Source organism: Aotus nancymaae, unplaced genomic scaffold (genome assembly GCF_030222135.1).
Source record: "Aotus nancymaae isolate 86718 unplaced genomic scaffold, 86718_ANA_hifiasm-v0.15.2.pri h1tg000036l, whole genome shotgun sequence".
NCBI classification, from domain to species: Eukaryota; Metazoa; Chordata; class Mammalia; order Primates; family Aotidae; genus Aotus; species Aotus nancymaae.
This window is the reverse complement of record NW_026988450.1, coordinates 23,898,479-23,912,495: the sequence shown is the minus strand read 5'-3', so window position 1 is coordinate 23,912,495 and position 14,017 is coordinate 23,898,479. Positions and strand designations below refer to the sequence as shown.

Here is a 14,017-nt window from a genome sequence, read left to right as displayed (position 1 = left end):
ATTATTTTTATCTGAGTCCCATTTTACTTCAGAGTTATTTCTGTCGTCTTGTTTCTGGCTCTATTCTTTGGTTACAGAATGTCTACTGTTTCCGCTGTAGGTGTTTTCTACTGCTACTCATCGCTTTTCTTTCTCTTTTCTTCTGAGTTCCTTTTGGTTCATGCCTACCTCTGGCTCTCAGGCCAAGTGTTTTAGTTTATAACCGTTTCTCTTTAGGGTAAATACTACTTTCTTTGTGCTCTGAATTGGCTGGTGGAAACATTGTGTGGTTACCTTCATGTTGCTTCTTTTTTTTTTTTAAAGGTTGGTGATGTAGTTTTGCCAAAGAAGATAATTTGGCAGTTTTTTTGTTTTTTGTTTTGTTTTGTTTTGTTTTTTTTTTTGCACTTTCAGATCACTGTTGTGCTTGACATCTTGAAACAGACCTTACTGGAAAAAAAATCTCTTTTAAAAAACAATTGTGGCCAGATAATGAACTCCTGGGTATTGCTTGTGTTTTAATGAAAATATCCTACTGGTCAAATGGCTTTTTATGGCAAAATGAATACCCCAACGCAGATGCATATTCTGTAAGATTTGTAAACTCCCATTTTCCGTATCTATAACATATGGTAATATCAGATGCATATGATGTAAAAACAATAGTTCATATTTATTAAAAATAAAATTGTATTAAAAAATATTGTGGACAGACTCAAAGTGTAGAACTATAAGACCATTTAAGCATGTTTTCTTTTACAGAGCAATACTTTTTTTTTTAGCAAAAAGTAATGAAGAGGGCACTAGCACGGAGAGATACTATTGAGATAAATGGCATGCTTAGAGCATAGCCATTACAAAGTCAAAGTCCTTTCAGGAGCCTTGTGTAATTAGGTAGGATGAGTGACTTGACTTCTCTCATTTTGAGACTTTACTTTAGCTTTTTAGCTTTTTTTTTTTTTTAAAGTGGGAATTAGAGGGTCAATGTCCAGAATTTAAAGAGAGAAAAAAAAAAAGAAACATCCAAGTATAGAAAATCATTCCTTTGGGGAAAAAAATGCCTTTTGCTGTCTTATTTAGCCTCAGCCAAGGAAATGTGTCCCATATGTTAGTTAATATATTTGAATTATTAGAAGACTCCTACTCTTACGAAAGACTGCTTTGTTAACATGTAAGTCTTTGTAAAATTGTGACAAAATCAGATTCATAGCTACATACTTAGAGTCTATAAAACCTTAGCTTATGGTAATTTCCTTTAACATATTCTGTATTAAACTACAGCATACCTTACTCTATACTTACCTGACTGGTTCTTTTTTCTGCTCTTTAAAGAGAAAAGGGTATGTCTAAAGCAATACATGTATATCTTTTGTCAGTTTCTGCTATAATTTAAGGTAAGATTTCTCCTTACTAATACTCTGCTATAGTTGAGTATGAGGCAAGTTGCAGGGCTGAGAGAGATGCTGTAAATCTGATTTAGGAATTGTTGGTTTATATCTGATGAGCTTTATAAAAATCTCATATCTACTAAATCAGAATCTGTGAAAGTAGGACACTTGAATTTGTCTCACTATTGTTGCCCAGGCTGGAGTGCAGTGGTGCGATCTCGACTCACTATAACCTCTACCTCCCGGGTTCCAGAAATTCTCTTGCCCCAGCCTCCCAAGTAGCTGAGATTACAGGTGCGTGCCACCACACCTGGCTAATTTTTGTATTTTTATTAGAGGGCAGGGTTTCACCATGTTGGCCAGACTGGTCTCAACTCCTGACCTCAGGTGATCCACTATCCCCCTTAGCCTCCCAGAGTGTTGGGATTATAGCCATGAGTCATCGCACCCGGCCTCAAATTTGTATTTTTAACCAGATCTTCAGCTATGTTTGTTTTTTTTTTTTGAATGGCTAGATCAGCAGTTAGGACTTACTGCTAACCTGCAGAATAAGTATAGTACACAGTATAAACATAAGACTTCTGCTTTCTTCAAACAACTTTGGACTATGCTTACAGATTCCTCAGGATATATGAATTTATTCTCCTGCCTATTTGTGTAGGTAAACAAGTTTAAGAAAAAATACTATAGGATATTTACTGACTTATTAGGGCAAAGGAAGAAAATAATGGATTTATTACCATTCAAAACATTGCTGAGGCAAGATAGAGAAAGGAAAAACAGTGTTACAAGAATTGAGTAAAAGGAAAAGGAGAGTAGAACAGCAAGTAGTTGGGAGACTTGGTCAGCTTTTGTATTTTTTGTCTAGGCACACAGTTATTTACTGATTAACAGCTAGTAACTTGTGCCTGTCATAATGGATGTGTGAGTTTAGAGGAGGTAGAATATATAGCAATCATTTCCCTTTGCACATGCACCTTAGAGCTAACATTGTTACAGGTAGTAGTAGTAGTAGGAGTGTTCCTACCACCTGTCATTCATATTTTCCCAAAATTGAATATTTTTGTTTGGAATTTTAACATACTTGATTTTTATATGCAGAGAACAATGAATAGAATTTGAAAAAATCATTCTTATAGGAAAAAATATGTAGTAGTTTAGAATTTTTAAGGAGAATTTATCAAAAATAACCAAAATAAAAAATAGTTTGGATTCTTTTCCCTACTACGTGGTTATTCATTCAGTGAAACCAGTACTTACTGAGTTAATGAGAGTAAACAAATAAGCAGTTGTTTATCATATTCCTGGCACTGATTTTGGTTTGTTTTTATTTTGTTTTTGTACAGTCAATACTTGTTAAATGTGGAGACTATTTTAGTTTTCGGTAATAGAGAATATTTGAGTTTTAATGGAATTTTATTCTCTCTTAGGTCATGTTTACTGGTGAAAATATTCCTGTTCATCCTCATGTTTATAGCAATGGTCATATCTGTTTATCCATTCTAACAGAAGACTGGTCCCCAGCGCTCTCAGTCCAATCAGTTTGTCTTAGCATTATTAGCATGCTTTCCAGCTGCAAAGAAAAGGTAGGACTTTTCAGAATTATTCCAGAAAATATCTCTTCTCTCAGTTTAGGTAGATAAACAATTTTAATACGTAATTATTTTTATTTGGAGGAAGGACTTATGCTTTTTGTTTTAAAACTATAGGGAATTTCATGTTTAATAATAAATTGGAAAGTTATTTTGATACCTTTCATTCCAAAAAGAAGTTTTAAATGTTGAATGGGGTAGAATCCAGACTTACTGTTTCATATTTTTTTAAACAGGAAATGTGTGCACATGTTCTTAAATAATCTGATTTTATTCCCAAAAGCATGCACGGGGTAAAAGTGTACGAGAAATTCTTTTTGTGGATTTCACAGTGGAAAGCCTCAGAAATATGCATCATAGCTTCCTTCTCCCCTCTGCCAGCTCCCACCCTACCAGCATGTTTCAGGGAATTTTTCAGGAACCAGAGCTTTCCTATCCTAATAATTAGGTTGAAGGAGGAAGACCAGTTTACCAGTAGAATTTTCAGGATGTTTCTTCCTGTTCTCCTTTATTAATGTACAGATTCTGTGTCTGTCTACTGGAAGTGGGGGCGGCGGGGGGCGTGGAAACAGAAAGAAAAAATCACTTACTAAATTTAAAATGTAGGCTGGCTTCTGTGGCTCACACCTGTAATCTCAGCGCTTTGCTGGGAGGCCGAAGCAGGCAGATCACCTGAGGTCAGGAGTTAGAGGCCAGCCTGGCCAACATGGTGAAACCTGTCTCTACTAAAAATACAAAAATTAGCTGGGTGTGATGGTGTGCACTTCTAATCCCAGCTGTGTGAGAGACTTGTGGTAGGAGAATCACTTGAACCCAGGAGGCAGAGGTTTCAGTGAGTCGAGATTGCGCCACTGCACTCCAGCCTGGGTGACAGAGTGAGACTCCATCTCAAAAATAATACAGTAAATTTAAAATACATACATAAATTTAGAATACCCTTTAAATGTGTCTGAATCCTCTGTGCATTTCTGGTCCTCTTGTCATTCCTGCTTGAGGGTTAGTATAGCATAATATTCATGTATTTCTACATTTTAAAATCCCTCTTAAGTCCCCATGAGGGTTTCCTTTTGCGTTCTGTTTAAAGGAAAAACAAATTTGCCCTAGTAGTTAGGGAGCTATTTGTGTTTTGCAGTTTTCTTCTCTGTTCTCCAAATTGAACTGATTGTCATTTTTATTAAATTAGTATTTGGAGAACGTTTAAGATAATAGTTCATTTTAAAATGATAGGTTATTTAGAACCTGAAGCACTCTATGAAATAATGGGTTAAATTGCTTTTGTTTTGTTTTTACTCATTTGTTGCTTATTGCTTTTATATTTTCTCCTCTCACCCATCCCAACACACACAAGTATTAAACTTTTATGCGTAGGGCAAAGCAGTTTGTGGGTACAAAGCCTTCTATGTTCCTGTTAGGCTTAAAGTCTATAGAAAGGTAAGATGGTAACAACAGGATTTAATAAGAAAGTTATGAAGAGGTGAACGTCAGCGATACCTGTATATAGTCTTGCATGTGCCTTATGATTATTAGATTTTGTTTACATTTAAATGTATTATTATTAAAAACTAGAGAATGACTGTATTCTGTATATTTCCTTCGTCATCATCTAACCTTCACTATTCCCCTTACATTCTAATTGTCTGCTACTAGTGTTTCTTGCATACTTAGCATAAGACTAATCATTCCATTTAAAGCACTAATAAACTATATTTTTACTGTTACCATTGTATAATATGTTTAACCAAGATGATCTGGAAGTCAAGATTTCCATGAAATATGATAAAATTCAAAAAATTTACTATTATGTGCTATTTTTACTGTGCTAAGTGATAAGTTACAAAGATGAAAAGGAAATTTTCTTTGGCATTGAGGGGATCTAGCTCGAAAGAAATCTTAAAAAGTCTTTTAGGCAAGGTGCAGTGGATCACTTGAGGCCAGGAGTTCGAGACCAGCCTAGGCAAAATGGCTAAACCCCATCAACTAAAAATAGAAAAATTAGCCGAGTGTGGTGGTGCATGCCTGTAGACCCAGCTACTTGGGTGGCTGATGCACGAGAATTGCTTAAACCCAGGAGGCCAAGGTTGCAGTAAGTTGAGATCGCACCACTGCACTCCAGCTTGGGCAATAGAGCAAGACTCTGCCTCAAAGAAAACAAAACAAAACAAAACAAAGCAGTATTTTAAATACCCACTTACACGTTTTACTATTAAAATGGGTAAATTTTAGTCTGTAGTAGACATGGTTCTATGGGCTTTACTTTAATAGTTAATTCTATTACTATTAAAATATTTTACTTTAGGTGTTTGATACTTTAGTCATAATCCTTTTATTTCAGTTTCCTTTTACACAGTCAGGAGTGGTTCCATGAGCTGAAGGTATTTAAATTCAGTATGTCATTAGATTACAGTGGATTAAAGATAATTTCTGATATTTTGATCATGGGCCTTTCAGTAAATGCCACTTTACTCGCATGCCTTTATAATACACTTACATTGTTCACACTTTCCAGTTTGTATCTCATTCCTAAAACAAATTCATCAGATTTCTTTTGTATAGTTTCTTTTCTAAGAACAGTATCTCCCTGATCACGTATCAGGGAGATAGGTGATTTAAGCAAATGAGAATGAGTATTTTTTTCTAAATATTTTTTGAAGACTTTTCCGATGATTCTTGGGTTCTAATCAATATATACATAAAATGAATTTGTGAAATTATTTGCTGTAGTAGTACCAGTTCCGTATGAACATAGATTTGACTTTGTAGAATCATCCCTTCCTTGAAGTATCTAATTTCATAATATTAATTTTTTAGGAATTTTCTCTAATTGTGTCCCCAGATAAACTTGGGACACTTTAATATCTTGTGCTGTAACTTTTTTTTTTTTTTGTTAAATGAAATTAATATTAACACACAAGGGCATTATGAGGCTCAGCTAGGATGATAGTTATATATATGAGTTTTAGAAGTGTCAAATTGACTTGCTGTTTTCCGTCCTATCACAGAGTCCTACTCACCATTGCTTTCTGGTTAGACTTTCCTTAAATGATGTCATACCAAACTCACTTATTTTCATTAGCCTCAGGTAGAGGAAAGGAGTCCCTTAATCTCTCATTTTTATTAGCTTAGCGAAGCAGATTTAAGTCTGAAAATAAATCCTATGTATACACTATAAAATATTTAAGGATAGGAAAATAATTAAGTTATCAGGATGATTCTGAAAGTAGGCATAAAGGAGACTAAAGGATAAGGATAGCTATCATATTTATAAACTTTAATATAGCTCTGATACAAATTTGACGTTTCCAAGTCTGTGTAGAGAGTAACATTTTCTTTTGTCTGATTAGTATCCAGGAAAAAGTCTGTGGTTAGATTTCAGGAAAAATCTCTTCCATAATATATCTTCAGTGTTGTTGGCATCTGATGTAGCTGTCTTGCAGAGCTGCCATATATTTCTCATATTGTTCTAGTCAGGGCGTAAGTACAGCAGAGAGGCCAATTATAGTAGAAATGCCAATATATATTTTTTTCCCTTTTTTTCTCAAGTATTGTTTAGAAACTGAATCTTCTCGTCTATCTTTGATGTTATTCTATTATAGTAAAAAAATAGTTCTTTGTGGAGGTTTGTGTATTGCTCGACTTCTCTAGACAAATCTAGTTTAGTAGGCTTTTCTGGTTTTTTGTTTTGTTTGTATGTTTGTTAATTTATGAGACAGAGTCTCACTCTGTCACGTAGGCTGGAGTGCAGTGGCGCGATCTGGGCTCACTGCAACTTCTGCCCCCAGGGTTCAAGCAGTTTTTCTGCCTCAGCCTCCCAGGTGGCTGGGGTTACAGGTGCCCGCCACCATGCCCAGCTATTTTTTTTGTATTTTTAGTGGAGACTAGGTTTCACCATGTTGGCCAGGCTGGTCACTAACTCCTGACCTCAGGTGATTCACCTGCCTCGGCCTCCCAAAGTATTGGGATTACAGGCGTGAGCCACCATTCCTGCCCAGTTCTGTTTTTTAATAGAGATGAGGTCTCACTATGTTGCCCAGGCTGGTCTTGAACTCCTGGGCTCAAGTGATCCTTCCACCTTGACCTCCTAAAGTGCCAGGATTACAGACTGAGCCACCTCACCTGGACTGACTTTTAATGAGCTCACAAAGGTATTTATTAAATTATTTCCAGGGAACTAATAAGATACATCAAACCAAAATTGTTTGCAACTTAATGTTGCCCCTTCTGGTGTAATAGTGATTCTCTCCTGATAACATTGGAACCTAACGCAGATCACACACAAACACCCTTATTTTTTTTTTTTAAATTCAGGTGTTAAGCATCTACATTTCCTGGAATACATTTTTAGTTTTTATTCTTTTAGATATACTGTCCATGTTTATATTGTTTTTTATGCATTTTGTGTTAATTTTGCTTAAGCTTTTATTAAAACTGTCTCCCCCTTAGTTTTACTGTTTTTTGACTTGTCTATTTAAATTCTTTTTTGTTTCAGAGACGACCACCAGATAATTCTTTTTATGTGCGAACATGTAACAAGAATCCAAAGAAAACAAAATGGTGGTATCATGGTAAGCAGTTTGAATTTGTAATAACTTTTTAGCATTTTGATTTGAAGATTATGTTTGCTAAGACTTGGGGAAAAGAAGGGAAAATATAATTGGTGTTACATTTATGTAATATGAAGAAAATTATTTAAAATATTCTGATATATTTAATGGATGAATTACACTAGATTTTTAATGGGGCAAACAGAATTATAACCATCATAAAAGTAAAATGTAAAATTACTTTGATATTCTGAGACTCTACCATTTATTACAAAAAATAAGTCCTTAATAATCTTTAGATCAAATTAGAACTAGTTACTGGGAGCCCAGGCATGGTGGCTTACATCTGTAATCCCACCACTTTGGGAGGCTTAGGCAAGCAGATCACTTGAGGTTAGGAGTTCAACACTAGCCTAGTCAAGATGGTGAAACTCCGTCTCTACTAAAAATACAAAAATTAGCTGGATATGGTGGCATGCACCTGTAATTCCAGCTACTCCAGAGACAGGCATGAGAATCTCTTGAGCCCTGGAGGCAAAGGTTGCAGTGAGCCAAGATTGTGCCACTGTACTCCAGCCTGGATGAACTAGTTACTGGGAAACCTGTTGTTTGAAATAGAAGTTTTGATGCCTAGTGTATTCATTTAGTTCTGGTACTATTCATTGCTGGGGGGAGGGAGAATCACAGTAAGTAAATCCCCCATGGCATGGGGGAGGGCTTGAGGTACCTCCTCAAATTAAAGAAAGCTCTCTATTCTAGTTGTCTGGGCTATAGTTTGTAATGTACCGATCAGTGCATATTTTGATTTAGATGCTCATCCTAATCATAGACTAGAGTAGACAGTTAGGCTTAATGTGGCTAATATAAATAAGAGGTCTATATAAAAGAGTATTGTCTTTGGGTTTTTTTGGTGTGGGTTTTTTTTTCCTTAATGTTAACCTGATACGAAATTATAACTAGCAAAAACGAATTCAACTATGGCTTTCCCTGCTTATCTTCTTCTATCCAATGTGAAACCTTTTGTATCCTCACCTAAGTTGAGTAAATTAAAAACTTAAGAGTTACTCAGGGCTGGGCACGGTGGCTCACGACTGTAATCCCAGCACTTTGGGAGGCCGAGGCGGGTGGATCACGAGGTCAAGAGATCGAGACCATCCTGGTCAACATGGTGAAACCCCGTCTCTACTAAAAATACAAAAAATTAGCTGGGCACGGTGGCGCATGCCTGTAATCCCAGCTACTCAGGAGGCTGAGGCAGGAGAATTGCCTGAACCCAGGAGGCGGAGGTTGCGGTGAGCCGAGATCGCTCCATTGCACTCCAGCCTGGGTAACAAGAGCGAAACTCCGTCTCAAAAAAAAAAGAAGAGTTTCTCAGGTATTGAACTGGTGTAGCTAACCAGAGTCAGTGCAACTGTGCCAGAAGTTACAAATTAGAAAACACAAAGAAATATGCTGTTCCTGAGAGACAGGAATGTGAAAATTTAGGGTAATATCAATGAGAAACACATATGACTTAGAAGATGACAAAACTTTAAGAGCCGTGAAATAAAAATACGTATATTTTACAGGTTCAACGGAGTTCATTAAAAATCCAGTGAATGATTGCAGGGTGGGGAGGGAGATAGGTGTTTGAAAAGTTTGGGAAAAAATAGTAGATGAGAAGAGCAGAGTTTCAATTTTGAAACATAAAAGTAATGGAGGAGAATTAATCTATCAGACAGGATGCTAAAACATATTAATGGAAGAATAGATCACTGAAATACAATTCCTCTTATTTAGACCCTGTAGTATATAACATTTGAATATATGATAAATAAGGCTTTACAAATCAGTGAGAAGGGGAAGGATTATTTAATAAGTAATCATCTTGGAAAACTGGTAATCCTTTGGGGAAAGAAATAATATTTTCACTGCATAAAATACTTCCTGTAGATTCAGTATTTGTATTTATTTTTTATTTATTTTTTGAGACAGAGTCTCACTCTGTTGCCCAGGTTGGAGTGCAGTGGTGCAATCTTGACTCACTGCATCCTCCACTTCCTGGGTTCAATCAGTTCTCCTGACTCAGCCTCTCTAGTAGCTGAGATTACAGGCACACCACCATACCCGGCTAATTTTTGTATTTTTAGTAGAGACAGGGGTTTCACCATGTTGGCCAGGCTGGTCTTGAACTTCTGACCTCAGGGTGATCCACTAGCCTTGGCCTCCCAAAGCACTGCGATTACAGGCGTAAGCCACCGCACCTGGCCTAAGTATTTTTAAAATAACAACAAAAAAATGTTTTTTTCAATGTTGAGTATCAGCTCCCTGGAGAAAGGAAGAATTTCTGAATTTAAAAGGAATCACAAAGAAATTAAACCTTCAGTTACATGAAAATTTACAACTTTTATAACTTTAATAACTTTAAACCACTATCATTATAAAGTTTGAAAAAATTGTGAAATGTTTATAGCTTATTAAAAATAAAGACTTTATAAAAGTTAGTTATGGATAAATGACAACATAGGCGAAAAAGTGCAGCTTAATAAAATAATTACCCATTTAAGATTTTGAAACTCATTTTCTGAATCTGCAGAGTTTTATAAAACAAATGCTTTACTGAAGGAGAGTAAAGAGTAGAATAAAAGTGTTTTCATACTTGCTGGTGATATGTAGCAAGTTCGTATAACCTTTAAGGAAACAGTTTAGCAATATTTAGCAAGCTTAAAGTTCAAGAGCAAATCTTTTGTTTCAGTTATTAAACTTCAGAGAATCGTCCTAAAAAAGTAATGCTTAAGAAAAGTTATATTTGTGAAATATTCAGTGTAGCACTTATTACATACTCAGTTTCTTAGTCCGCCATCTGTTACCTCTACATGTGCTATTTGCCTGGAATTAATTCTGCTACACACACAACTCTCTTCTTAGGAGCTCTTTCAGCAAAGTCTTGTTAAGTACTCTCTCCTTTGAGGAACCTAATAAACTTTGTTAAGGTGCCTGGAATGCTGGTTTTGCTTTCATTTTTAAGATACCCCCAGATAATTCTGATGTAGCTAGTCATATGAGAACTATTATTTCTGAGATTATTTGACAGTTTCCAAATAGACTCATTAATAAACACGCTTAATTCTTACTGGACACTGAAGTTCCCTTCAAATTGTTAATAAAACCCAACTTTAATTAAATGGCCTTTTACGTCAATTTACATTGCTGACTTCTCATTCTTTTTACCTTCTCTTGCCTTTTAGGACCAAACACTAAGCCTCTTCACTCCATGCCTCCACAAAAAAGCTTTAGAAAAAAAAAAAAATCCCGAGTGTCAGAGACCCCTTTATCCTACTGTAGTAAGTTACCACATTCATCAAAAATTAAGATTAGCCAATTAGGAATCTTGACAAACATACTTTTTATTTTTTTTCTGAGATGGAGTTTCACTCTTGTTGCCCCAGCTGGAGTGCAATGACGCGATCTCTACTCACCGCAACCTCCGCCTCCTGGGTTCAAGCGATTCTCCTGCCTCAGCCTCCTAAGTAGCTAGGATTACAGGCATGCACCACCACGCCCAGCTAATTTTTTGTATTTTTAGTAGAGATGGCATTTCTCCATGTTGGTTAGGCTGGTCTCAAACTCCTAACCTCAGGTGATCGGCCCGCCTCAGCCTCTCAAAATACTGGGGTTACAGACGGGAGCCACTGCGCCTGGTCAGCCAGACATAATTATTTTTTAGTGTCAAAGTTAAGACTCCAGTAATTCTGGTTCAGATTCAGTCTTACTAATAATAGAAAAATTCTTTTCCACAAGTGTTTTTAAACCACCTTGAGATTTTTCATGCAACTTGAGAAGACATTGTTTTATTTTTATGATGTATATATTTTTTAAAATACACCCCTCTCTCCTACTTTCTCACCCCATTGTTAGGGGATATTCCTATTTTTCCTTTATTTACTACTCCCTAGTAGAGAAAGTTCGAAAAGATAATTGGTTTTCTAGCCCCTCTAATGCTGGCTTATATGGTTGAAAGGATTTATAAGAAGTCTTTCATCTAAGAATACTTTAGAGTTTTGGCCAGACGCAGTGGCTCATGCCTGTAATCCTAGTGCTTTGGGAGGCCAAGGCAGGCGGATCACCTGAGGTCAGGAGTTTGAGACCAGCCTGGCCAACATGGCAAAATCCTATCTCTACTAAAAATACAGAAATAAGCTGCGCTTGGTGGCAGGCACCTGTAATCTCAGCTATGCCAGGGGCCAAGGCAAGAGAATCGCTTGAACCCACTGGGCAGCAGAGGTTGTAATGAGAGCTGAGCCAAGATCACGCCACTTGACTCCAGCCTAGGCGAAAGCTTGAGACTCTGTCTCAAAAACAAACAAACAAACAAAACAAAATAACTTCACAGTTTCTTCTTACTGCTTTTGAGTAAGAAATGGGGAAAGTTAAAACCAGAAATACAAGGATTAGTTCTTTAAATTACAATTTATAATAGAAGTTATTTTTCACAGAGTTAACATTTTTTACGTTACTGAGAAATCCACACTTTCATGACAGAAGTATAAAGTTCTTTTTAGTAGTTTGGAGACATAATTTTTAAGTAAGTCGAGAAGTACCAAAAACAAAACAAAAGCTTTCAAACCAAATTAACCTTTTACGTAATATAAAATAGTCTGAAGTTCATACAGTAATGCATTTTTCCTATAAACTGACTGAAGGTATACCTTCTTCATTCACCTCTCCCCACCAATGCAAATAAGCTATTTTTAAAAGGCACTGGATTCTTATTCACCTAAATTATGACTGTTCTAGTCCAGTCCCCAATCCTGGGTACATATAATTTTTTTTTTTCATTTACAGATAATTCTCTTTAAAATATCTTTGGTTTATTGACTTGGAATGACCATTCTTATCTTTTTTTTTTTTTTTTTTTTTTGAGACAGAGGCTTGCTTTGTTGCCAGGCGCCAGGCTGAAATGCAGTGGCACAATCTTGGCTCACTGCAACCTCCACCTCCCGGGTTCAAGCAATTCTCCTGCCTCAGCCTCCCAGGTAGCTGGGACTACAGGCGCATACCACCACGCCCAGCTAATTTTTTTTGTATTTTTAGTAGAGACGGAGTTTCACCGTGTTGGCTAGGATGGTCTCGATCTCTTGACCTCGTGATCTTCCCGCCTCAGCCTCCCAAAGTTCTGGGATTACAGGTCTTATTTCTTAATATATATTTTCTCCTCTTCCTTGAACACTGAATGTTTGAATCATTCCCCTCCACCATTCTCCCTTTAAGGGAAGACTTTGTTTTGAAAGTGACTTTCATAGGCAATCGAAGAATGGTAATATGATGGTAAAGCAGTTATTCTATCATCCAACTAGGATGGCTGCAGAGAATCTTCTTTGAACTTTTCCTTCACTTTTAAAAAGCTAATGCATTTCACCTGTGTAGCACATACTGTCTTCTTTTTATATATCAGAATAGCAGTCACAGGCAATGTGAATAATAGCTTTTCCTGGCATTATAGATAAATTTGGAGCATTATAGATAAATTTGGATCTTACCAAAGATAATCATACTCTTATAAAAAGCCTAACACATTAATTTTGTTTATTAGAACTTTCCACAAGTCAGCATACCTTTGTCTGCTTAGCTGATTTAGTTCCAGTATAACATCAAGTTACCAAGAAATACGGACTCTTGATGTTTCTTAGCATCATCTAATTTTCAAAGGATTACAGAACAGGCCAGTTTCCTTATGTGACCTTCAAGGCAGAAAGATCAGAGACTGAACAAAGGCTTACTAAGAATTGGATAAACTCACTGAAACACTTAGCATTTCAATTTCTAGAAACTTAGTGGAATTGTATGCCTCAGGTCTGAAGGTCCACGGTCTTCCTGTGTGGTGTTTCCCAACATACTTGCATCAAGGTGAGTCAGTGTTTGTCAGATCTAAGCAAAGAGGCAAGAGAGGTTTTGGCTTAGATTAGTGACTATATATATATATATACTCCAAAGGGGACTTCCTGGATGCTGGATGCAGGATGGAAGCACAGCTAATGAAAAACAACAAATCTGAAATTCACTTCATTTCCTAGTTTTGTAAGAGGAGGAGGACTCTGCTGACATGCTAAAGCTGAGCTACCAGATACCAGTGTTAAATTTCTTGGAAGAGACCTCTCTCAGCTTAAATTTGTGGTTTTCTAGATTATTAGTTAGAATCCCTTAAGAATTAGGCCAGTCACTGTTTACCCCACTGTTACTGTCTTTATATGCATCATACCTTGTATTTATTTATTTTTAATTTTTGAGGTTCTTACTTAGCACACAGTGATTTGTTACCATGTAAAAGTCACCCCATTAGTGTTCAGAGGTCTTTGGATATATTAAATAAAAAGTTGTCTTGATAGTGACTGCACATTTCTTTATTACTTGAAGTTGACTATCAACTTGTTTTCCAGAATTCTTTTATAGTTTCTATTCATTAATGAATTGAAGTCACACCTGCTTTGAAATGCAAATATATTAATTACCAGTTAAGGCAGTAGGGGAGTGGAGGGGA

At 36.3% G+C, this 14,017-nt stretch overlaps 1 protein-coding gene across 4 annotated transcripts in view; it reads left to right on the top strand.

Annotated features, from left to right (window-relative positions):
* Positions 1–14,017, top strand: part of UBE2W (ubiquitin conjugating enzyme E2 W) — a 96,637-nt gene that overhangs the window by 62,910 nt on the left and 19,710 nt on the right. For all 4 annotated transcript variants that reach the window (XM_012450901.2, XM_012450903.2, XM_064384283.1 and 1 more), the window contains 2 exons: positions 2,798–2,953; positions 7,446–7,521. In XM_012450901.2, coding sequence (XP_012306324.1) covers positions 2,798–2,953; positions 7,446–7,521 — 232 coding nt within the window. The remainder of the gene's footprint in view (positions 1–2,797; positions 2,954–7,445; positions 7,522–14,017) is intronic.